The sequence below is a fragment of the Trachurus trachurus genome (assembly GCF_905171665.1).
Source record: "Trachurus trachurus genome assembly, chromosome: 3".
Taxonomy (NCBI): Eukaryota; Metazoa; Chordata; class Actinopteri; order Carangiformes; family Carangidae; genus Trachurus; species Trachurus trachurus.
Genome location: NC_139893.1, coordinates 15,775,282 through 15,800,531, shown reverse-complemented (window position 1 = coordinate 15,800,531; position 25,250 = coordinate 15,775,282). Strand labels below are relative to the sequence as shown.

Sequence of the window (25,250 nt, the reverse complement as noted above, 5' to 3'; positions counted from 1 at the left end):
ATTGTATCTTTTAGCGCTGAGATGAGTAGAACAAATGTGTCTCCTCTCCATCCTCCTCTCTCTCTCTTTCTCACACACACTCTCACTCTCTTTATATTCCTCCTCCTCCTCTCTTCCTCTTCCTATCTCTTCCTTTACACACTGCAGCCGTGCTAATATGATAGAGAGAATATTGGCTGTACATCAGAGCTGCTAACAGTTCATAGTGGGTAAGGGCAAGTATACTGTAGAGGCGGCAGAGAGGACTAAGGTTGGTGGGAGAGGCCTGGAGGGTGAATAACAAGGAGAGGCAGCAGGATAGGGGAGCAAGAGAGTGACAGAAAGAGACAGAGAAAGGTGGCAAGGCACCTAGGGATGCAGAAGGGGAGAGCTTGTGATGCATTAAGTCGTAATTTAATTCATTTCAGTTTACTCCACTCCTTTGGTTCAGGAATATTTTTGTAATTAATGTGGGTGCCATTTAGGTTTTTTTGTTTGTTTTTTTAAATACGTTTTTGGCCAAACCTTTTCCAATATTTACAAAAAAAAAACCTTGTTACCTTGACAAAAATATTTGGGGGGTTTTTTATTTGCAAAAGCATTCATCTGTCAGGGGCAATTGAAAGTGGCAGCAAAGGTTTATTGTGTATGAGTACAGAGCTAAAAGTTCCAGGTACTTTTCTTCAGGGACTGAAATGTTCTTGTGACCCATTGTTCTCTGAGTTTCCACTAGGGCCTATAAAGTCCCAGAACGATTATGCAAATCTGCATACAGAGGGGAAAATGCAATTGATGGACTCTAGTAAAATATACACATCATACCCCAATATATAAAACTTTTAACAAAATTGAAAATGAAGCACATCGCTTCTGTTCATATATATTGACTTGTATTAAAATGTGTTGGTGCATTTGTACAGAGGTTCACAGGCAGGCAGAGTTGTTGTTAAACTGTCCAGCAAATCATGTGTTTATTTACCTTCATCTTCACAGACTAACGAGCAGCAACAATATTTCAGATCAAACTTAATCATCCAAAGGGATTTTTTCAGACAATACAGAGAGCCAACATTTAAAAAAAAAAGGCTGCAGCCATAACACCTGTTTTTGGGGGATGATGGTGCACACTGACCAGCAGAACAGTGAGCTGCTGATGTGAGGGTGTATTCTGGCTCGTCTCAGGCTTGGGCCCCTAAATTGATGACATTTCTTAAAAGTCACTTTCTCACTTGAAAAACCATCAAACCTTCATGAGCTGATATAGAAACAGTGTGAAATTTGTTTCTAGTCTTGTTGGCAACTGCGGCCTCTGGGACTGCTTGGTCCCTAATGCACCACTATGGCTATATAATTTTGTTTCATATCAGCCACTTGTTTGATCTAGAAATTTGACAGGGCCCCAGTATCACTTCAACTAGCACTGTTTCTGTTTTTGATTTGATTCAACCCTAGTGTGATTATCCCAAACTGTAGAAAAACCCTAACTATTCAAAAGAAGATATTCTTTAACAGACATGTTACTGTAGAGTACCAACCATCTATTGACTGTCCATTTCTCATTTTCATTCTCATTCTTTATCTTGCCAATGTTTTTTCATTTAATTTACTTGACAGTTGATTGTTTAGAGGCAGGAAAGAGCAATGGAAGTTTAATTAAATGTGGGATATTATGGTCATTTGGTGTGCTTCTTAACCACTGAACCTCCACAATACCCTCTTTTCTTTTACCAGCGTTTCTTTTACAAATTCACTGCTTCATTCCCTTCCTTTCCCAATGACCTTGCTACATCATCTCTTTTTGCTCATTACAGTATATACATATATCTTTCTGTGTCACTGTCTTTCCCATGTATCCTGTTTGTCAGTGTCAACAGTAGTGCTTTTCTCATTCATCCAACAAGCCCTACACTCCACTCATCGTGCTTGTCTTTATTTCTTTCTTTATGTCTCTCTCTCTCTCTCTCTCTCTCTCTCTCTCTCTCTCTCTCTCTCTCTCTCTCTCTCTCTCTCTCTCTCTCTCTCTCATTTGCTGCCTCTCTTTTCCCCCACTGACAGCTTCACTGGCTGTGGAATGAGGTGTGTTATCAGTGAGTGGTATGTCAGTCAGTCACAGGGCAATACAGCCCAAAGCAGACGGGCTGGGTGGAGAGAGGTTGGCGAGGCGGGATGTGTGGGGGCAGAGACAGGGAGTCAGGGATTAGGGGCGGAGATAGGTGAGGGAGAGCAGACAAGCATGAAAGGGGCAACAAGAGAGGGGAAGATCTCAGAAAAGAAAACAAAAGCCGGGCGAGCTACAGAGGAGGGGGTTCCCACTTGCAAGATGTACAGACATGCACTGTGTGCTCCGCGTTCAAAAACAGCAGAAAAGGGAGTGATGGAAGAAAGAGGCATGTGCACGGAGATGGGAATTAATTGAGGGAAGTACGGAGAAACAAAGTGGAGATAGGAGGTGGGAATAAGGGAAGGGCTGAGAGGAATGGATGGTTGTGTTTGTAGAATGAGAAGAGGAGAGGAGCAGAAGAGAGGGAGGTAAAGAAGGGATTTCAGAGGGACATGGACTGAGTGGTTGTGGGAAAGGCCAGGTGAAATTAGATCTTCCATGATAAAGGTCAAACAGGGGCAGTGGAGTCAGTGTAAACTGGTGTCTCGCGATGGGAACACACCGTCTGCGTTGTGTAAGAGTGGAAGCTGCTGCGGAGAAGCATGTGTGTGTTTTCACACCGGCTGCAGTGTGTGCTGCGTTGCTGCTACTGCCAGCTCTGTACAATGGAGTTTATAGGTTACTGGGATTTTGATTTATCTTTTTTACAATTGAAAACCTCAGTAAAGTGCCACCACCTCCAGCTGTTGAAAAGGCCAAAATATAACAACTCTGGAAAAAAATTACCACTCCAAATGTTTCTTAATAATTCAGCATCTCTGTATGTATGGCAGCCATTACATCCCAGTGTCTGTTGAATTCCAACACAAGCACACCTCAGGTTACTTAAAATTGGGGTTATTACACCAATGTTGATTTCTGGACTTTTCTTAAGTTAAAAAAAATAGCGTTGATGAACTTGTTTTCTTTGCATTGTTCAAAGTGATTAACACTGCATGTTTTTTGTTGTTTTGACCAGTTGTCATGTAGTGCTAACAAATGCTCCAAGTGACAATATTTTTTATTTCTTATTTGGGAGAAATGCTGTCAGTAGTTTATAGAGTAAAACAAAAGTCTTTGTTTTACTCAAACACATGCCTATAGGAATGTGTTTGAGAAAAATGAAGACATTTTTTAGTTTCTCTGGTTTACTATGTATAGGCTATACATAGTAAACCAGAGAAACTGATCATTTTGAAGTGGTCTTAATTTTTTTCAGAGCTGTGTATATATATTTATATTTTATCATGTCTGTGCCGCATTCATATTCAGCCTAGACATTGACAACTATGATGGAAGGATTCTGTTTTTATAGGATCGTGCTGGTATGATGTCAATACAACTGGCAACTTGTGTTTTCTCTGTTTATTTTGGCCGAGACAGGCACACGCTGAGTGTAAAAAATCAACGAGACACAGAATCTCCAGATCAGCTGCGGGGCATGAGATGCACAGTACAGGCAGCATGTGCGCTCAAAGCTGTTAGCATGTGCACTGAAATGAAAACCAAGACATTTTGCAGCACTTTCTGGCCACCCATCCACTGTGCTCCAGGCATCATGTGGAGGCAAACAACCGGGCAACATAGAGGCACATTTCTCAGTAGATAAGGACCGCCAAGTACTCAGACAAGCCATTGTATAAATGATGCTTCATTTGAGAATGTATTAAAGGAAATATGGTGGAGCCTGTTTGAATGGACCTGTTGGAGTTGCTTGTTGTCTATAACTTAGAGGTGCTTTGCTCATGTTTGTCGATAAAGACCTTAGACTGAGCGATGGTGCAAACTGTTTTAAAGGAGGGGGAATTGTAGTAGGGGCACTGGAGCATTAGGTGTGACAGTGTGGGTCACTTTTACTTTTTATTGACGGTGTGTATTTCTCTCTCTTGCATGCATCTAAGGGTGTCTTCTTAAGGAAAATTAAAAAGGGCATCTCTTCCGCTTGTTAATCATAGTTTTCACTTGCATTCAAACTCCTGCATATACTTCCACTTAATCAGACTGTGTTAAAATATGTTTGCGGGAGTGGTTTCTAATGTTTAATTTATTTGACCACAAGCTGTCACCTCTGAGATTCTCAAATGAGCAGCCATGTTCCACATGTACTGTCAATAAAATGCTGTTTTTAAGCTTTTCACTATGTGCAGTACATCAGATGTTTAGATAATGGCTCTTGTCCAAAATCAAAGATTTATTCATTTATTCAGCTAAACTGAACTGCTTCAGGATGAAACTGCATTATGACAGCTGTCTGTCTGAAACGCCCCACACTCCACAACAAGTCCCAGCCTATCTACATTTCATTATGACAACAAAGAGTTATTCTTTCACCAGTTGAGTTTTTGAAGTAATGTCTAACAACCAAAACATGAGCTGAATGTGTATTTGGAAGTAGTAGACTTGCTTATATGCCTGAGAGCTTTAACATCAAAGGGACAAAGATCTGCAATTTCTGCCCAGATGCTTCATAGAAATTGGCTTCAATTTATTTCTGCGAACATGACAGTTATGTGTATAAAATAATCTCTTGTGGCAACACTGATGAAGTGTAGGTCAGTGCAGGTTTGGATAGAAGTCGTGGGAAAAGGCCCTGGTTATCAGGAGGTATTAATGCATAGGCACTGTCTCTTCATCTGTCATATGGTTAGCTGTTAGTTAGCTATGTATCTTTTTCATACACAAACAAGCCCACATTTCACCGCATAGCTTTGTATTGTAGCATGTGATGAGTGTAAGATTTTATAATGCAGATACTTCCTTTTTCCCTCTTCCTAATTAAATCAAGCTTTTAGTCTGTAAATCCTTAAGAGTAAAATACATGCAGGTGATTTTCTATTCCATGCTGGTCACAAATATTAGGAGTATATGTATATAAGAAATAATATTTGATACATCACATTGCATTATTATCCACCTATTATATTATATTATATTATATTATATTATATTATATTATATTATATTATATTATATTATATTATATTATATTATATTATATTATATTATGTATTCATTTTCCTTACCTCTTTTACTTTTGTAGCCCACAGCTACAAAGTGGGCTTAGAAGAAACACTGCTGTCCACACACTGTACTGAGCCATGGCTTGGCAGGAGTGTGAAAATCGAGAAGAGCTTTAGTCAAAATGCCAGCCTACAGATCACTAAAAGCTTTCCACTAAGGGTTTTCCTGGGCTTTTAGAGAGGCTTAGGTGGTAACATTGCCAGCAGGGTGGGTTTTGCACAGGGAAAGGGTGTCTCAAACTCCCTAAGAGCACAGAAACCTTTATAAATGAAGGAAATATTTTAATAAGGAAAGGAAAATAATAAAACTGGTCTTTGAGGAGGAGAGATGCAGTAAAGTGTGGTGAATTTCATCGATGGCCTTTTGAAACAGAAGATGGTGATACAGTACATTGGCAATATTACAACCACCAGTCAGAGAATAGCAGAAGTTATAAAATAACTGTAGTTAAAATTCATATAGTCTGATATAATGTGAAAAAAATATACGGCAAGAATGCTGTTAGTGCATGTTGTTAGGTTTAATGTGAGTTGTGGCTTTGCAGGAGAAATCACTAACCATAGGCAACCAGGCCAAATGCTAATGGAGCCATGAATGGTGGCAGAGACCACAAGTGGTGCAGGGGTTAAGATTCAATATCCGAGCTGGCCCAGGATTGAACCCTGCTGAACCCATCTCGCCTTCCAGTTTCAGCTTTAATCTCAATGTGACGGAGAGTTTGAGTTTACAGGAAACAAGGCCATACCACTTGGAGGAAAAGAGAAACCAAACCAGAGCAGTACAGAACTGGTGTGTGTATCAAATTCTTCAGCTGTAGCTTATGTTGACATGATTATGATTCGATTTTAGATACTGAAATCACAATGTTAGAAGAAGATTTAACGGCCATTTGTCTTGAGGGAGAAAAATTGCACATCGTATGGTTATTATTGCAGAATACACTTATTTTAATTTGCAACACCAGGACATTACATTAAATGAAAAATGAAACAAACCCTGACAGTACATATGATAAATGGCCCAATTATCAATTCTGTGAATGCATAACTACATTTAGTTATCACCATTTATGGGCTGTATTGGATTTCATTGGACATTACAGTGTACGAACTGCTGAGATCCAGGTGTTCTCACACAGGTTGCGTTTATCTTAAAAATACCTACAAAGATGTCGCCTTTAAGTGGTTTATTTGAAAAGGCGTCACAAAATTAAATACGCTCAGTATAAATGGGATAGGATAGGTAGAGTTTGAAGCAGTCATTTCCTTTCCTCTGGACTTAGTGGACACAGTCCAAATGAGACTAGTTATCAACACGAAAGAATCCTGACTACTCTCCTCTTTTTTCCTCTGTTCTCCAAAAACTCTGAAGTTACGCTGGCTAAAAGAGACAAAGAGAGGTAAAGGAAAGAAGGAAGTAAAAATACAGATGGACAGGGAAAAGGAAAAACGGAGGGAAAGTGTTTGTGAAAGCTAACAAAGGGGAGTTGGCTGTGTTTCAAAAGGGCGCGTGGCGGCTAAGGAGGATGAAGCGCTTCAGGATTCATTTACATCAGGCCTGACAACTGCCTCACATCTCCCCAAGAGCCGCACTGCTCTGGCTTAGAGATTCCTAAAGAGGGCCCTTCTTCTAGCTCCCTCTCTTACACCCACTCCCTGACTTTTCTTTTTCTCCCTCCTGTCTCTTTTTTTTCTCTTGCCTTTTTTCAGTCTTATTCTCTCCCGCTCTCTCTCTCTTGTGCTCTCATACGCTTGCCAGTCTTCAATCAGCCATCATGAAAGTGTCTGTCTGGGCGTCTTAACTATCCTCTGAGAGGCAGACACTTGTCTGGGCCTGCCTTCATCCCCTAAAGGCGTTTTTTGACTTGGACTTATTTCCCTCCTCACACCTTTTCAACTTCCCTAAAGAGCTGACAACAAGTGAGAGCGACAGGGCAAGATAAACATGAGGGAAAGAGACAGGAAGGAAGATGAGAGGGGGGAGTCTGAGAGGGAAAGTAAAGTAAAGATGGATATGAAAAATAGGAGGAGAGAGGGAGCAAATGAATATGAGGTAAGGAAACTCAAAAACAGAAAAAGGTGAGGGAATCAAATGACCTCGTGGAGAGGAGAAAGGACAAAGCAAGAAGGACCAGAGTGGGAGAGAGACGAGAAAGATGAAGAAGGAGAGGGGGGACTCTGGTAAGACAGGGAGAGTCACGTTTATCAGTAGTCCCACAGTGTGTTTCCCAAGCGCAGGATTTGGAGATGGGGTAAAGGGAGAGAGTGGGACAGGGCACATTAAAGTTTTTTGGTTTGATGTAAGAGGGAGCCGCTCCTGCTTTGACGGTGTTGTCTGCCGTGCAGTTTTTAATATTCATGCAGCAGATCGGGAAAGGAGAGAGGAGCGGAGTGGAGAGGAGATATTGGTCAAACAGAAAGCTAATTTGCAGCTGAGGCAGTTTAGCCTGAGGCTCTTTCTGCTACTGGGGAAATGAGCTGGAAGATTAGCTGTATGTATAATTCACACACGCCACGGTCACACACACACACACACATGCATGCATAGTGTGTGCATATAGTTTTGTAAAAAAAGATGCACATATTCACACTCAGAGCAGCAACAACTCTCTCTCTCTCTCTCTCTCTCTCTGAGATGTTGTGTGTCTCAACAGTATAAGTGGCTACTAGGCCCATACTGCTGCATGTGCCCCACGGGTCGCTCCATAACTTGCACTTAGGTTTTCACTGTTGCACTGTGGATTGTTAATGATATCTGCTGATGTGCCAGTGTGGCGGGCCCCACTCTCTGGAACTCTCTCCCTCCTGAAATCTCTGAAATCTTTCACGCCTCAACTCTGGATACTTTTTAATCAGCCCTCAAGACCCACCTGAAAAGGTGGGTCTTGAGTGGCCTTTTTCAACCAGTTGTTTTTTTCACCCCTTTGTTTGTCTGTTGTAAAATGTAAAATGACCTTGGGTTTTTTGAAAGGCACTATATAAATTTGAGCTATAATTATTATTATATTGTAATTATAATGAAATGCAAATGTTTTAGTCTTTTGTCTCTGATGATTTGTTGGTATAGTGTAACAATTGTGCGTTCTGGTTTGCTCCTACAAAAAAATATAAACTGTACAAAGATAGAAATACTGTACACCCAGCAAGTGCACTGACTTTCATCTGACGCTGATTTATTTCCAGGTCCACAACAGACGTGTGAGTCTGTTCCTGGATGGACTTGAGGAGGATGGGACACCATTTGACACACGACCTCTGACCGCGAGACTCTCCGATATCAGCGAAGATGGTGCCATGTGGGTTGGACTCAGCTCGAACGGTAAAAATTAATATTGTTTTTTGTAAGTGAAATTAGTACTATATGAATTTGAGATTCTTCAGATTACTACTGTACACTGTATTTATTAATCATTCAGTGATATTATTATTTTTAAAACTACAGCAGAAACCTTGAATAGCAAAGCACCTGTAGTCTCCTCAGCAGGGACCACCATCTGTTTTTTTTCCTCCAAGTGGAGAAAAATTACCTCTTAGTTTATCATGTCTGTATATCTTAATATGGTGTCAATGACTACTCCACCATTATTTTTCTCCCAGCCTTTATCCCCCTTCAACTACACATCTGTGATTGATTGGTGGTGCCTGGGAGCCGTCTTAGAGTCAATAGGAGAGAAATTGAGAGAAAAATGATATCCGTTCATCTCCAGGGTGATAAACGAGTGTTTTTCTTCTCGTTTATCAGGCATTGATCCTTAGTTCACTGCAGGTAGCATCTGATCAGCTGAAGATCACATCAGAGGGGGTGATCAATACAAGCGATTGGCTCGGGGGAGAGGGAGAGACAGTGTGTGTGTGTGTGTGGGTTGGCAGGTGGGTGGGTCTGTGTAGGTGTGTGTAGTTGTTGAACCTTTGGTTGTGTTTGGAATTCTGATCAGTGGACTGATTATGCGAATGCTGATCAGATGTATTGATTAACAACAATGTGTGTTTTTGGAGGGGGTCCTGCTAACTAAAAACTGTGTGTATGATACATAAATACAATGAGAAGCTGACGAGAGAAAAACTTGTGCCAGCTATATTGTAAAGTGATTGATAAGGACAGCAGTTTTATCAAAAGATAGAACTGTCCTGAATCAGTTTCTAATAACAGATCAATAGTTACTTTTTAAGAGAACAAACGCAGTACAATAAAATATTTGGAAAAGCACGGTCAGGGAAACCTACTCAAGGTTCAAATTCCCTTTACATACATTGGTGATTCAGAGGAAACGATGCTATTAACTGTCTGTATTCGGCCTCACTGATCACTCTTCAGCTGGATTAAGTTGTACTAATGCATTAAGGCTCCTCAAAAGCATTCAACTGGCAAAACATGAAGTGTTTTTAAAGAAAAACATACTGTATATATATTTTTATAAGATTGAAGTACTGTAAGAAATCATTAAAACAGATTTGCGAAACAAGACATCAATATTTTTGGCAGGTTTAATGCAGGTAGTGAAGAGAGTTACAAGCAAGTCTACAGAAGTCTGCAATCTCCTCTCACTGTACTGCTGTTATGTGGAAAGGAAAAATTAGATTAAATTATTTGCTCATGGCTTGATAGAAACTGGTTCTGACAACTGACTGGTTCATTTATTCATTCATTTTTTGGTTGGGTATTTTCAGTGTACAGCATTTTGGATAAAAAGCACCCGAATGCAGCCTATTACCTAATTACCATTTCTGACAAAGTCACCTGCTTAAGGATTGTTCTAGTAAATTCATCTTTAATATTGAGAGTTGTGACAGGGCCAGAAAAGGATTGAGATGGAAAAAAAAGACACAAAAATCATGCATAACCCCTAGTTGCCTGTATTAGCTGTCATCAGTTCTAAAAACATAAAAAACAAAGAAGAGGAGGCTGAGAGAGATGGATGACAGAATGCGAAACACAGAGAGAAAAGACAGAGACCTACAGAGAGAAGAGAGAATTAAGGCTTATACCTTGCATCATCCCAGTAACAATAGAGAGAATGCTTTTCAGAGGAAGGCATAATCCCATTTCCACACGCTAAAGAAATCCTGAGCCAAAGCCTAAGGCTGCACAACCACACACTGTTCTAACACACTTACATCCCATAACACTGTCTCGCTCAAGCTCTGTTTTACACACACGCGGAAACCCCCAACACACACACTATAGTTGGCTCAAAGATGGCAAAGCCTCTCTCAAATGCAAATACACACATAGATGCACACACTCCCTTTCTCTAAAGTGAGAATGTTTTTTGGAGTACACACAGGAAAGCCTCAAACACACATGCACGCACTTCCGCAGACAAAGCTAGACATGGCATGGGTTCTGTCGATGCTTAGAGACGTTATCCGTTTTCTAAGAGTTGCTGTCAAACTACACAGAAGTTTGTTGGACAGATAAAGACTCTGGCTCTCTTTGGACCAGTGTCATTGTCTGTGTGGGTTCCTTACGTGGGTTCCTATCCAACATTGTCATGTATGTACTGTATGGTCGTCCATCGAGATGTGTTGGAGGTTTGCCTGTGTTTGATGGTGTTTCTTGTCTGCAGTCGAGAACCCACATGTGTCTGGACATGGAGCTCATATGTTTAAAATATTCTAGCGTATGTCTGCTTGATGAACAGATTTTGGCATCTTGGCATATTTGATTTTTATATATTCTTATTTAGCATCTCTTGTTCAACATCTTTTCATTTACCTGCCTGAGTTCTCAGGTTAAAACCTGTTGTCACATTTTTCATCAATTTAAAGTATTTTGCAGTTTAATTAATGATGGAAATAATCCAATTTGTTGCTACTGAATGCTCAGTAATCTGTTTGCCACAGTTTAAAAATGACTTGAATTAGGCCCCGAAAAGACAGTGGTGTAGGCAGCTTTCCGCGGTAAGGAATGAGATTAGTTATAAAGAGTAAATCCTCTAAAACACGATTTTCTTCAGTAGAGGAAATGGGTGAAGCCAGTGGGTAATACCTGTTATCCTTAGACAGGCCTGTTTTGGTCCTGGCCTCAAACCAAGCTAATGATTTTGCCCTTATAAGTCTCGTTGCTCTCAAGTGAAAGCAAATGTAGGCTGTGGCAGATCCTGTTCGGCTTTCTTTCGTGAACTTGGCCATTATAAGCAGCTGTGGGCAGTCTCACTTAGCCGGTATCAAGAAACTGATAAGATAATCTACTAAATACTGTGAAATCCTCTCACTCACTTCCTTCAGTACAAACCCATTAACACCTTCTTGATGTTCTTTCCTCCTCTCTTTTCATCTCCCCAGGGTCTAATCAGTTCCATGGGTGGATGCAGGACTTTAGATTTTATCCAGCCACTCTGACCAACAGGTGAGTGGGATAAAGCGAGGTAGAGAGACAGGTAATGAGCAGCTATTTGCAGAGAAGCAGGGAAAAATCACAAAAGAACCAAAGGAAATAAGAGTTGTAAAAGAAGAGGTTAAACAGAAGAAATCTGGCAAATCATCATAGTTCTAGATAGATTGATTGAAGAGGAAAAGAGATAAAATGAAGAGAAATCGACAGAGATACTGTACAAGTGCGATAAAAGGAGAGATAGTTAGAAAGAGGAAGGCTAATCATTGCATCTTAAGATCCATACTACTTCCAGAGGATTTTCCTGAGAATTCAATACAAGGCAATTAGTGTTTTGCTCACCGGTGATGTGCACACAGTAAGGACTTACAAGTTTGTCTCATCAAGATTGGGGTGAGACAAAATGAGGGATTTGAGTTTTCAAATTATGCCTTTGATTTTTCACTTTGCACTAAATGTTCAGTTAATCGGCCCTTCAACAGGTGCTTTAAGATTTTATCTCATCTCTCAAGTTGTTACAATGGTTTGCGGTTTGTGACAGCGTCACTGTCACTTCACATATTACATTATATTAACAGTCCCTGTGTTTATTATAAATTACAACCATGTAGTTTTAGCCAAATGCATTTTCATTAAAACCAACTTATTAAGTGGCATTTAACTTTAGATCATAGTATAATACTCTATATGATAGTACACTGGTCCTTTCCTCATCCCATATTGTGTTTTGTTCAACTGCTGTATTAAAGTCAGATATACTCTACTGTATCTTGTTTTAACAGAGAAATGGTGGAGTTGTACTCAGGAGTCCTGCCTGAGCTCCACACCCAGTCAGAGTGTCGCTGTCCTCCCAGTCACCCCAGAGTGCATCCTTTAGTTGAGAGGTACAGTATAACAACTTCTAACAACTTGTGACTTTGTGGCCATTTTAAGTCAAAGTAAGCTTTATCCACATCCCCATAGCTTAATAGTCGTCCCTTTAGCTTTACCCAATGCAGTGATTAGGAGAGTCTTAATTGTAAGGGTAAATATGAGTGCCTTTGTTGAAAACCATTTTCATCATGCATTTAATTTAACATAACTTGTGCTGTTGATTACTTAAAAAACTGTCACTGTCTACAGATATTGCATTCCCAATGCTGTGGAGGACATCACCAATGACAGAGTCTTGAGACTGAACCTTAACGCCCACCCACTCAGTTATGTCAATGATCAGGACATGGGAACCTCATGGCTTTCAAAGATCATGACGACACAGGAATTGGAGGAAGGAGTCACGATTACAGTGGATTTGACTAATGGACAATACCAGGTAACAGAATAAATAACTAAAGAGCATTTGGTCCGTTTTGCAAATATGATTTATGAATTGACGTTGCTTTTCGGCACCAGTCAATCAAATAGCAACAGCTTAGTCACTGCCTTGTTTTATGAAAGACAGAAATCAGTGCAGCAAGCACAAGCTTTGACTTGTACTTCACAGGTTTATTGTTTATTACGTTTAATGTTTAATTCTCAAGAGGGTATTCATTAAATTAGCAAAATAAAATTAACCAAAATAAAATAAAAATAAAAAAGATCCTCTTATGGACTTAGCTGAATGCCAATACGATACAGCTGTTGTCAGATAATAGATCGACCCAGTCAAATGTGAGTCATCCTAGGTCATTGTGTCGTCGCATCCTCAGCAACTCATTTGTTCACCACTTCGGTTTGGACAGTGAACTAAATTCCATCATTATGGTGTGTGCATTTGAAATTGTATAATACAAACGCTGTACAATATCTGTCTGCTTGCACCTGTGTGCTGTGGACAGTAGTTTCATCCTCTTTCTGAGGGCTGCAGTTAGAGACAGATGGGGGCAAAAAGAGAGTGAAAGAGGGAGAGAGAGTGAGAGAGCGATAGAAAGAGGGAGGGAGAGGGAGAGATTGCTGGATTTGGGCGTTGTCGACACTGGGTTGTCAAAAGACTCATCCCTCTTCTCTCTGAAGTGTGTATGTGAGTGTGAGCAGGATTTTGGGAGCTGTCCTGATGTGGTCGCTCAACTCAAGTCCCCAGATAAAAGACACTTTCTGAAGTTCGGGGATGTGTGTTTGTGTGTGTGTCTGTGTGTGTGTGTGGGTTTGCACAGTGGTGCTGGCTTAATGCGCTCCCTGCTGTGTAACCCACTGTCCAAGCCCACACTGTAGAGGGGCAGATAACACTTAACACACACACACACACACACACCTACACACAGGCAGGCATGTGATTTAGTAGGGAAGAACCTGTGTGTATGTTTGTGTATATGTGTCTATATGTTGTGTGAGGGCTCTTAGTTTTGAACAAAATCTCTGTCTATGCAGAAAGACAACTGATGATTTAAAACCAATTTTACCTTGTGACCAAGACAAAGGCAGCTCAGGACCTTTCACTACACAGTTACAGTTGTAGCTCTGCCACTCTTCCGTTCATGGATTCAGTCTGTACCCCTCCCCTCCCCAGGTGTTCTACGTTATCATTCAGTTTACCGGCCTCTTGCCTGAATCAGTTCTGATCCAGAGACGGACGCTTAACCTCACAGAACGAGAGTGGAGTGGAACCACCTCAGAACGGCCCTGGTTGGACTGGCAGTACATGGCTAGAAACTGTAGTGTGTTTGAAATGCAGAACAATGGGCCTTTACTGAGACCAGACTCCGTCAACTGTCTGCAGCTGCCCAGGTAGGTGTGATATGTGGATGTGTGGGTGTGACAAATAGTCAGTCATTGAATATATTAATATTAAGTACATACAGATAGATACATACTTACCATGTTCTGATGCCTATGCCCAAATACAATGATGACTTAACAGTCTGTTCTGTTAAAAAAATATATACAGCTGCAATCCAAAAACAAACAAACAAAAATACAAAAACTATAACTCAAAGTATTTTTTTCCCACACGTTTTGATGTTTTGATCTTTTGTAATTTGAAATTTTTCACTTTCCTCAGCCATTCATAAAACCCCCTGAAAGCCTTATTTCTAAAATACATATTGAAATATGAAATATGTGTTGAATAGGTTTTTGTCAGATAAAGATGAAGATGTCTCTGGTCGATAGATTGATCATCCCATTTGAAAATGGCCTCATCTCGAAAAGATGAAAATAATCTCATCAATCAGTCTTTTTCTGTTTCTTGTCACGGTATTGTGCCGTTGTCACTGCTATTTGGTGGTCACGGCCTCTTTAATGCATAGGAGATTACACAGAAAGTTCACTGGCAAGACTACATAAAGAAGTATATGAACACAAACATATTTATACGTACACATTTGTGTGTGTAGTGTGCATGTGCTAACATACGCAAAACACAAGTCTTAAGAAATCAAAGGAAATCAAACATACTCACTGCACACACAGTAAACACAGGCACACACACTGGCACTCTCACAGTGACTAGATTTATAACGCTAACCACCTACAGCGTTGGCCTTGGCACATGACTGGTAACAGGCGATTGGCACCAAATAGAGGATGGATTTGGAATGTGGTCTAACATACACACACAATCTCACACACTAAATCTTGGCATAGCTGCTTGTATCAAGGCCTTTGTTGGCACTAGATGGAACAGGTATGAATAGATCACAGATTATTTAGTCACTGCTTATTTTTCACTTGACTGACAAATGATATCACATACAACCTTTCCTGGCACAGTTATACGTATTAGTTAAATTGGCATGGGAGCAATTGAACCTCAAATTGGCAAGATAAAAACACACTCTGTGACATTAATGGTTCATAATTATATCAAAAAGAGCAATGTCCTAAATCTAGATTAAGATTCATGTTTTCTATCTTGTAAAAGGCATTTGATCCTGCACCAGACCTCTCTTCCTCTGACATCATGACAGTGTCTGGCGGGATGAATTTAAAACGTTGCATTGTTTTTTACATGTACATATGAACAGGTAATTTTAGGAGAAAATAGAAACTGTATCGTTTTTAAAATATCACATTTTAATTGAAAAAACAAACAAACACACAGTTGCTATCAGATCATGTATTGCAAAGAGATTTTCCTCATCTTATCTATCGATATGTGAACACCACCAACTTAAGCAGAAATGCATACCAGCTACGTATATACGTTATGTTACATTATGAAAGCATGGCCAAAACAGATTCTTGTGGACACTTCCTCTAACTGTTAGTTATTTTTGCAACATTGTGTGTGTGACACTGCGCACACTGGATGAAGCCAGACTATATAAACCCACACAGACATACATGTACAAGAGAAGTGGCCTGAATAAGTCTTTCAGAATTACCTGAGGACAAAGATGAGGAGGTTGCATGGCAGCGAAAGAAGGAGAGAAAGTGAAGAAGAACCCTATAGAGGTGACAACAGTCACTGTACTTTGGTCTTCTCTGTGGTACCTGTGTATTTGGTTGTAATGTACATTAAAGCCTGACCAGTGATGGACCTTTGAGGTCAGGAGTAGGAGAAAACACTTTAACTGTATATTGCCTCATAGTAATTTACATAAATATAAATTGCAGTCCTTTGCAGCTTTGTATTCCTAAACTAAAGAACTGAAGAACTTTATAGAACTTTGACCAAGATGTGTACAGTACTAAGCAGAACAGTGTAAAAGGCAGTTCGTACAGTAGCTATACAGTAGATCTACCTTCTGTTAGACCTATATATCTGTCTTGCTGATTTATTGGTCTAACTCAGTTGTACACAATTTACTACATCTGCAGATGTTGGCATTTTTGCTAACCTGAAATATGCGTAGTATGTCCTCAAAGAAGTAAGTACTTTCCAACAAACAAACATTTTGTTGAAATAAAAATCCTATTTTTTCCAGCATTTCTTCAACTTAGATTTGTGTGTGTTGTGTTTATTTTCCATGTTGTCCAGCAATGTGCCCTTCTCAGGAGGTAACATCACGTTCAGCCTACTGACCCCACAGCCAATCCTGAGGCCAGGCTATAACGACTTCTACAACACCCCTGACCTGCAGAAGATGGTACATGCCTCTCAGGTCAGGATACATCTGAGTGGACAATACCACACCAAAGTAGCTGGAGTGAACCAGCGGCACAGATACTATGCTATCAATGAAATCACCATCAGTGGCAGGTGAGGAGTTAAAATTATCAATTTGTCCAAGTGTCTGTCTCTTAAAACGCTTAAATTATACAAGCAGAAGATCAATCCTGGCACTTGCAAAATTTTATTCAAGTTGAGTAACTGACAAAAAACAGTGTCTCCTCAGTGTTGATTTGTTCTAAATGTATGATCACATTTCAACATGGAGAAAAATATTTTGACACAGACTGTTGAGTTTGAGCAGAGGTTTTAGGAGAGTAATTGTGAACACATCTCTTCATTAGACTGACAGAGGGACTGTTTTTTTATGACTGTGGTAATTATAGGATTATGCAGGAGGCAATCATCTCTAACTCTGTCTCTCCCTCCCCCTCCCTCTAAGCTGTTTTAATTAGTAGCTTGTTACAGTGAAGTAGGAGAAACAGAGATTGAGAGCTGTTGAAATCTCATCTGTGCATTCTTCATCCGTCCTCGTCTCCCCTTCTTTCATTATACATCCATCTATTTCTCTGCCTCTCTATTCTTTATAAAGCATATAAATAAGCACGTGGGCACCGAAATTGAGTATGTGTGTCTTTGTATACCCATGGACTTATGTTTGTCCTATGTGTCACAACAAAGTTATTCTTCTGTTGCTGTTTGTTTATTTAAATCTCAAATGCACAACTTTTTCCCCCAAGTACATTTTTCCTAAGACCTTTTTGTACATTGTGCCACACTATTGCCTGTTACATGTATGTACTGTAATTATATGAAATCAAATTACTTCTTTCAGTTGTCGTCTTTCAGTTTCATCATTGTTACATGGCAAATAAGATGAGGCAAAGACTTGTAGACTGCCACAAAACAGTAATACTGCAAAAAGACTTTTATTTGGTGAGAAATCTTCAGTGCTTATATGGTTCAGATTTGATTAATCTAGTCATTTTACACAGAGGGAAGAATGCAACTGAATATTTGAATGAATTATTAAATGACTGTCGCACAGTCTGTGTGTGAGAGAGAGAGAAAAAGAGAGACAAGGCTGTCTGCTACCTGTTATGTTGCTCTGATAATTCTCAGGATGGCATTTATAAATGTTGAATGGGAACTTCCTAATGGCACTACTGCTGCTCTGTGGACAACGGACAAGTGGATGGGAGCACCACACCACACTTTGAAGGGGGGAGGGCTTTTGTCATGTTCTTTTCATTCCCCTTTGTTGCTGTGTTTGTGTAATACAGTGTCATGTTTTGAGGATCAAAGATGTACAACATAGTTTTGAGGTCTTTCTGATGTGTTCGGCCTTCTCTCCTTCTTCTCTCTTCTCCCTTTCTCTGTCATCTGGCCAGATGTGAGTGTCACGGCCATGCAGACCACTGTGATACAAGTGTTACACCTTACCGCTGTCTGTGCCTGCCTGAGAGCCACACAGAGGGAAGCAATGTGAGTAATGTGTGATCACAAAAACAAAAACAATTTTCTATTCCCAATAATCAATGTAAGACCCAGATATTCAGAATCAGATGGCTTATATTATGTTCAAGCATATAATCTCTCTCTCTCACACACCCACACACTGAGCACAGAGGAATTCCCCTGGGGAAAATCTCCTCATGGTCTTAATTAAGCACTTTCCTCTGTAACGACATAGAGGGTACTTCTCTAATAAATTGCACACATAAACATGCAAACACATTTATCAAAACCCTTCCTTCAAATATATTGCTCCTTCTTTTTGTCTAGTATAAAGATGGAGGTAAATACCATGCTTTTGGATGCCAGGTTCTGCCTTGGACATAACATTTGGGTTAATGCACAGCTGTCAGTGCAGCCAAGCAACGAGTTTCTGCTTTGGACCTTTTCAGTTAGATATACTGTAGGTAAATTCTAATAAGTCTAATAGACTTCACTTGATTTTACATTGCCTAATTTAAAAAAAAGCTTCCCAATAACATGTGTCTGGAGAGAAAAAACAGTTTTCAGTCCTTATGAATCCTCCATGAGCAAGCTCTTAGTGTGTGATGGCTTATTGTCACTGTTGGGCTAAAATTACTTATAAGTCAAAAACACTGACTGTTTGTGGTTAGTTAACAATAATATTATAGCAACTATTCATACACAGGTATTAGGCAGAATGTTTGGCTACAATTGGATTTCACACTAGATTGATCTAAAGCAACATCCAGGAGCAGCGCTTGGCTTGTAACAAAGCTAATACAATTTGCCAGGTAACTGTCTGCATCATCTCAAAAAAGCAGCTGGTTGGTCAGGAGTGAAAAGTTCAGTATGACTGCTCCACCTCACAGTAGCAAAGGACGGCCTGCATTATTCACAACTTATGTATCATTCATACATGCATGTGCATGCATTAGTGTGTGGTGTGTAAAACAGAGGTAACGGTGGACCTCTGTGGAGAAGTTCAGCTGTCAACCAACAGCTTTCAAAATACATCGTGTACTTAATCTCAAACTCAAATAACAGCCTCCTACACACACTTGAATTTAACAGATTTTTTGGTTTACCTGAGCATATTAAAATAAAAGCATGTAAACACTAAAACACACAAAATCTTCCCACAGTGCTGACTTGAAAGTACTTGGTGGGTATATAATAGTTATAATCCTCTTCACTCTCTTCAGCTATGTCATGTGACACAGTCAGAGAACAATGGAACAGGTGTAATCTATAGAAATTATACAGGGTGCTCTGTATTTGTTAATTGTGACTGAAAAATTAAGTAGTAAGTAATGTAATGAGAACTCAACATTCTGCACCTGCAGTGGGTTTGTGGTTTCAGTCTCAGTTTCATCATTGCACCCCCTACTCATTGACATAATGTTTTTTCCTACACCCCAAACCTTAACCATTACAACGACTCTAGACCGTATTCTAACCAGTGAAACCTAAAACCATCACAGTCTTATCGAATCTTGAATATTTTAGCAGGTCCTCACAACAATTGCAGTGAACAAAAAACATCTGCTATTTACACAAATTAATTGCACATTGAGGATTGTCAGGTAGATGCCATCATCCAGACTTATGCAACCACCATACACACACGAACACTTGTATTTTTCTATTTACACACCACTATTCTCTTCTCTCTCTTGGTCCCTGTCCTACCTCCATCCTCTTCCCTTTGTCGATCTGTTGCTCTCTCCTCTCTCTCATACTCCTCCTGTCTCTCCTGGGTCTCAGTTTAAATAATGTCTCAAATCGACTAGAACAATGACATTCCCTCAGCATGCATCTCTAATCAGCTCTCTTTCTCTCTCTGTTTGTCTTTCGCTTCATTTCACTCAGCCGTTTTCTCTACTCCCCCTCACTCTTTATTGGCTCGCTCTCTAAGTATTTCATTCATTCCTGTTTGATTCTGTTCTTCACTTTGCCTTCCCGTATTTCCTCCATTTTTTTCTGATGGTCTCAGGTCTTTCCATGCTTGTGCTATGTCTTTCATTTTCACTTCTACATGCAGTAATTCTTTTGTTTCAGAGGGATGCCATGGAAATAAGCAATATGGATATATTTGTGTGTATTTGTGTATGCTTATGTTAATGACTCTCTACAGCAGCTTTGCTTCTGTGAAAGAAATCAGTGTGTAAAGGAGTGTGTGCAGGATGTGTCTATACGGAATCCTCCAGTGTGTGATCATCCTTGTGTGTGTGTCGGCGTATGTGTGCGTGTGTGCCTGTGTGCACTCTTCTCCCAGACCTGTCCATGTCATCACTCTGAGTAAAAAACCTTTCTTCTGTCTCCATAATATTGGAGCATAAAAGGCTGTGGGGAATATTAGCCTTTAATATTGCATGCGTTCTGTTGACTTGGATCGGCCTAGCACCATGACGGATGTTGTACTAATCTGCAGAATTTCCACAGTGACATTAAAGTGACAGAAATGCTCAGACATGTGTCAAGATGATCAACGGGGGCCTTGGAAGACACACACTTAAACTCTCACACACACACATGCGCACAAAAGCGTACACTCTTGCCCACTTTCTCACTCTGCCTTTTGATTCTTTCTTATGTGCACTCTGTGTCAGACTTGATCTCTCATTCTGTCACTCCGTCTCTGTACCTCTCTCCACAGCTGATGGATTCAGTCATGTCTGAAAGCTATATCATACATTGTATTGTACATCACATCGTACACTCTATTTTATGTTGTACAATGTCTTTGTCATTTGATGGTTCAAAATAGCATTTTAGGGGGGGATTTAATGTTGTCCAATATTAGTGTTAGAGGAGTGAAAATATGTCATCTCTGTAGGATGCAAAAACACTCCACGCTACCTTTCTTTCACGCAGACTTGTGTGTGTCTCAGTCTCCATTGTAAGACATGAGAGAGAGTTACATCAGGCTGCTTGCAGCTTTAGGCTGATTGAAGTGTAGACTGCAAATCTGTGTGAATGAATTGTGAGAGTGTTAATTTTATTGTGTGTTTCTGTCGAAGTACACGTTATGTGAGTCATCACAAGAGTTTAAGCAGATGGGAGGTTTCGGACCTTAAATTTAGATCTAGAATAAAGTGAAGATTAGGATTATGTAAAGGTATTCAGTTTATATACAGTAGGTTGTTTTGGTGCTATGTTGTTTATCGGATCTCAGATGTCCACTGTGTGTGAGTCTCTGTTTCCATCTATGTGTCTGTGTGTGATAGATATTGATGGCGAGTGACGTTAAGTAGCGTTGGCCAGGGTCTCTGTTGCCAAAGTCTGCTTCAGCAGCAGATTTTCACCTAGGCTGGGGTTAACCGGGTTAACTTCAGATACACACAACACGAGCATGTACACACAAACATGCTCACCAGCACACACACCAGTGGCACGACCTTTCCAGGGAGAGCGTGAAATTGGTCATGGCATTTAGGATAAGATGAGTTGCCCTAGCAGATTAACACATTGGAAACACTCATAAACACACACATACACACATGTACACGCACACAGATGCTTGTGACATGCCATCTGAATGTCCACATATCCATTAGAGTAGTCGCCTCACTCAGCAGTTTTTGTCGAAACATTCAGAGTGAAAATAAAATGTTATCCTTTCCTCTGGATTGCAATTTACAATACACACCACACACAAGCATGCACGCACACACACACACACACACACACACACACACACACACACACACACACACACACACACACACACCTTTTTTTCTGCATTACGCCAGACTTAAAAATAGTACAAACAAGTAACTACATTGCTAACAATAACAGCTGCTAGAAACAAAAGCAAAATGTTGAATTAAGAGTGAGGCTGTCAGTAACGTCCTGTCAGAAATGCCTCAGCTTCAGCCGAACAAACTTTTCCAGTGTTCTTTTGAGGGATAACGTAACAGTGGACTGACCATGTGCAGAAAGATAAAAGCAATGAAATTAAAACCATGTCAACTAAGTCTTCAGTCCTTTTTTCCTGCTGGTCCTGTGTGCAGATGATGGAGTGCCATCAAAACCTTTTGTATGAAGAAGAGAATGAACGTGTGCACTTTTCTTTTAACTCCCAAACACTAGTCCCTCGACTAATTAGCAGGCTGGGAGAGAGGGAAGGTAACGCAGTGTTGAATGAAAAGAAAGGAGAAGAAAGAAAAAATTCCCTCTCTTTCATTTGGTATGGTAATATTTCCTGCTCACATACGCAACGTGGCTATGAGAACAAGCAGTTGGGGGATGGTAGAGACAAGGGGAACCAAGTGAGGAAGGGGAGAGGTGGGAAACCAGGAGAGATGTAGAGAGTGATTTGTTTTTGAGAAGGAGGGGAGATGGAAGAAGAAGGAAGGGTGGGAAGATGGAGGAGACACAGAGGTAGAGGAGACGAAAGAGGAATGAAAAGAAAGATATGGGAGAGGAGAACTCGCTACTTCTCACTTTCCAACTCATCCCCAGCAGATGAGACGAAGGGTGAGATGTAGTGAGGCCTTTCTGTTGCAGGAAGAAAAGTACCTTTTTGATAAGTGAAACATTTTCGGGCACAAAGTGGCAGATAGTCAGGTAGGCAAACAGAAAGACAGGGCAGGAGGGGAGAAGAAGCATGTAGAAACAGAGAGAGACAGGAAGTTACTGTACATATGGATACAACAGATAGACTGCAGGCCAAGCAGCATGACAGACAGAGGAGCAGGCAGACACACAGAACAAACAGAAACATGCAAACAGCCCAGCTCTCCTGTGAAATTACATGTCCCGAGACACACTCTCCTCTGTGTCTGTATGTGGGTTTGTGTGTGTTTGTGTGTGTATGTGTTGGGCTCTGCCGGCCTTTTTTTTCCTCATGTGTTGGTGCATGTGTGTATATCATGTCTCTAGAGAATCTCATGCTGCTTCGTTAGATCCTGTTAATAATCACCCAACAGGGAACAGCGCTCTGGACTCTGTTCACTCACACACGCACACGCACTCACACAAACACACACACACACCCTTTAGATCTTGTTCATTCAGTGGCGAGGAAGCATATTTCTCTTAATCTTAAATCTTTGCAAATGAGCAGACAGTCCACTGCATCCTCGTTTTCAGTATTTCCCTTGTTAATTTAATCACGCTTGACCACCTTGTCAACAAAACAGAGTCATGATATAAGAAGATTGTGACCTACAAACACAAAAATTGGAAACATTTTACATGGGAAAATAGTTCAAACACATACACTTAGGAATTGAAGTCAACAAAAAATTTACAAGTATTTTGTTAATCAGTGAATCATTAAATCATGATCATACCTGATAATATTTTCATTTAAAATTCTTTAGCTTCACAAATTGTGAAAAGGGCTGCTTTTCTCCCCTGAATTGGATCTAGTTGTGTATCTTTAGATTTTGGACATCTCCTTAAGAAATACCCACTAGTGTTTTTCTAGTATTTCAGGCAAACAAGTAGTTGAAATAGCAACTAATACATTTTTAAACATTTGTTAGTCCTCAGAGAAACTCTGAATATAACATAACTCCAATGTGCACATCTACAGTAACAGCAAACTTTTACATTGTATGTATGGTTGGTTGTGTGTGCATGTGAGTCTTGTCCTGGGCCTCGTGTCATTCTGTAGCTACACTTGGGGCCTTTTGTCTTCCTCACATACTAACATTGATTTTATTGTCCTCGCCCCCTCTTTGTCTTCTTCTTTTTCTGCCCTGCATCTAGCTCACACACTTGTGGATTGTTTTCTCCATCCGTCTCTTCTCTTTGTGTCCTTCTTGTTTGAAACTTTAAAACACAAAGGCATTTTTTTTCTCTCATTTCTGTTCACATCAGTTTCCTGCATTTTTCCCGACCTCCACTCCCTTTTCTCTCGTATACAAATTGGAGCCTCTTCCCCCATTTCCATCTACGCTCTCCCCCCTTCCTTCCCTTCCCCCAGCCTCCCCCCTCCTCTGTGTGTCATACATAATAGGCCCAGTGCAGGTCTGCATGTGTCACACATGGGAGGAACTCCTGTGTTTTTTAATACATTTTTAATCCCGCCATTTGATGCCCCCCTTGTCCACCATAATTTGTACTGACTGCTGAACAAAATCAAAGGGCTTGTACTTGCTGGTTCTCTCCTCTGCTGCTCTCTGCTACAGAAAAATGCATTTTTTATATCACTTTTCCCCCCTCTCCCCCACTACACACACCTTGGTATGTTTATTTTGACATGAAAGTGGGCCTGTGTGAGAGCTCTGGCTGTTGCAAGTCACTCCTCATTAGCAGTCTGATTTCCCTATGCTGTGTGTGTGTGCGTGTGTGTGTAAACGTACTCACTCTTATTATATAGTACAGAATGCCTCTGTGTTTTCTATTCAGTTATGTGTATTATTCTTCTCTCTCTTTAGATTTAGATTTACATGGGCCACTGATTTCTCTTTCTTTATGTTTCCCCTCCTCTCTCATTCTGTTTCTGTTTCCCATTGTGTCTGTGTCAGTCTTTGTTCTGTAAAAGCAAGTATTTCACTTGCCATGGGACCATTTTTCTATACACACATGTGCACAGTTATTTTCAGTACATTACAATTAATGACATTTTTTTAATGCAATTGCTAAATTCAAATGGTTTTATTTGTTCGTGATCTCTTGTCAGGGGATGTTTTTTTTGTTTTTACCACAAAGTATGAAATTCATTTGAATGTATGTTGTATTCTCACAGTTGGCAAAGTGCATTTGAATATTGTCTGAACCTCCCTGGCTGAGAGGTTACAGTAACTAAATGCTAAAGTATTAAAAGATATTCAAGCTGCTGAGGAAATGGGTTAAATTCTCTCTGAATTAAAAGTAAATCCAAACAGTACAGTACAGTATACATAAAAAATAAATAAATGTCTGAATGTAACTGTCTTTCACAGTGTCAGCGTTGTGCGCCCCTCTACAATGACAAGCCATTCAGGTCAGGTGACCAGCTCCAGCCTATGAACTGCCGGCCTTGTCACTGTCACGGCCACGCCCTCTCCTGTCATTATGATGTCCAAGCTGATGACCGACCAGATGAGCACTATCGAGGGGGAGGAGGCGTCTGTGACAAGTGCATGCACAACACCACTGGTATGGTGTCGTTTACAGTTGTGACTGTAATCCTCTCACATTTTTACTACAAAGTCTGCAATTAGAAATTCAAATAAAGACAAATAAGGTTAAAACATTGACTTTTGAACATCAAGATGTGTTTTTCATCTGTTTCCTTTTTCTGTCCTTTCACTTGTCGTTTCATTCTCTCCGTCT

General features: G+C 40.3%; 1 protein-coding gene across 1 annotated transcript in view; it reads left to right on the top strand.

Moving 5' to 3' along the window:
- Positions 1-25,250, top strand: part of ush2a (Usher syndrome 2A (autosomal recessive, mild)) — a gene marked incomplete at its 3' end in the record, with an annotated part of 184,671 nt that overhangs the window by 13,390 nt on the left and 146,031 nt on the right. Inside the window, exons 4-11 of the mRNA XM_084001543.1 lie at positions 8,323-8,458; positions 11,425-11,488; positions 12,256-12,357; positions 12,596-12,785; positions 13,959-14,176; positions 16,371-16,592; positions 17,894-17,987; positions 24,878-25,073. Coding sequence (XP_083857669.1) covers positions 8,323-8,458; positions 11,425-11,488; positions 12,256-12,357; positions 12,596-12,785; positions 13,959-14,176; positions 16,371-16,592; positions 17,894-17,987; positions 24,878-25,073 — 1,222 coding nt within the window. The remainder of the gene's footprint in view (positions 1-8,322; positions 8,459-11,424; positions 11,489-12,255; positions 12,358-12,595; positions 12,786-13,958; positions 14,177-16,370; positions 16,593-17,893; positions 17,988-24,877; positions 25,074-25,250) is intronic.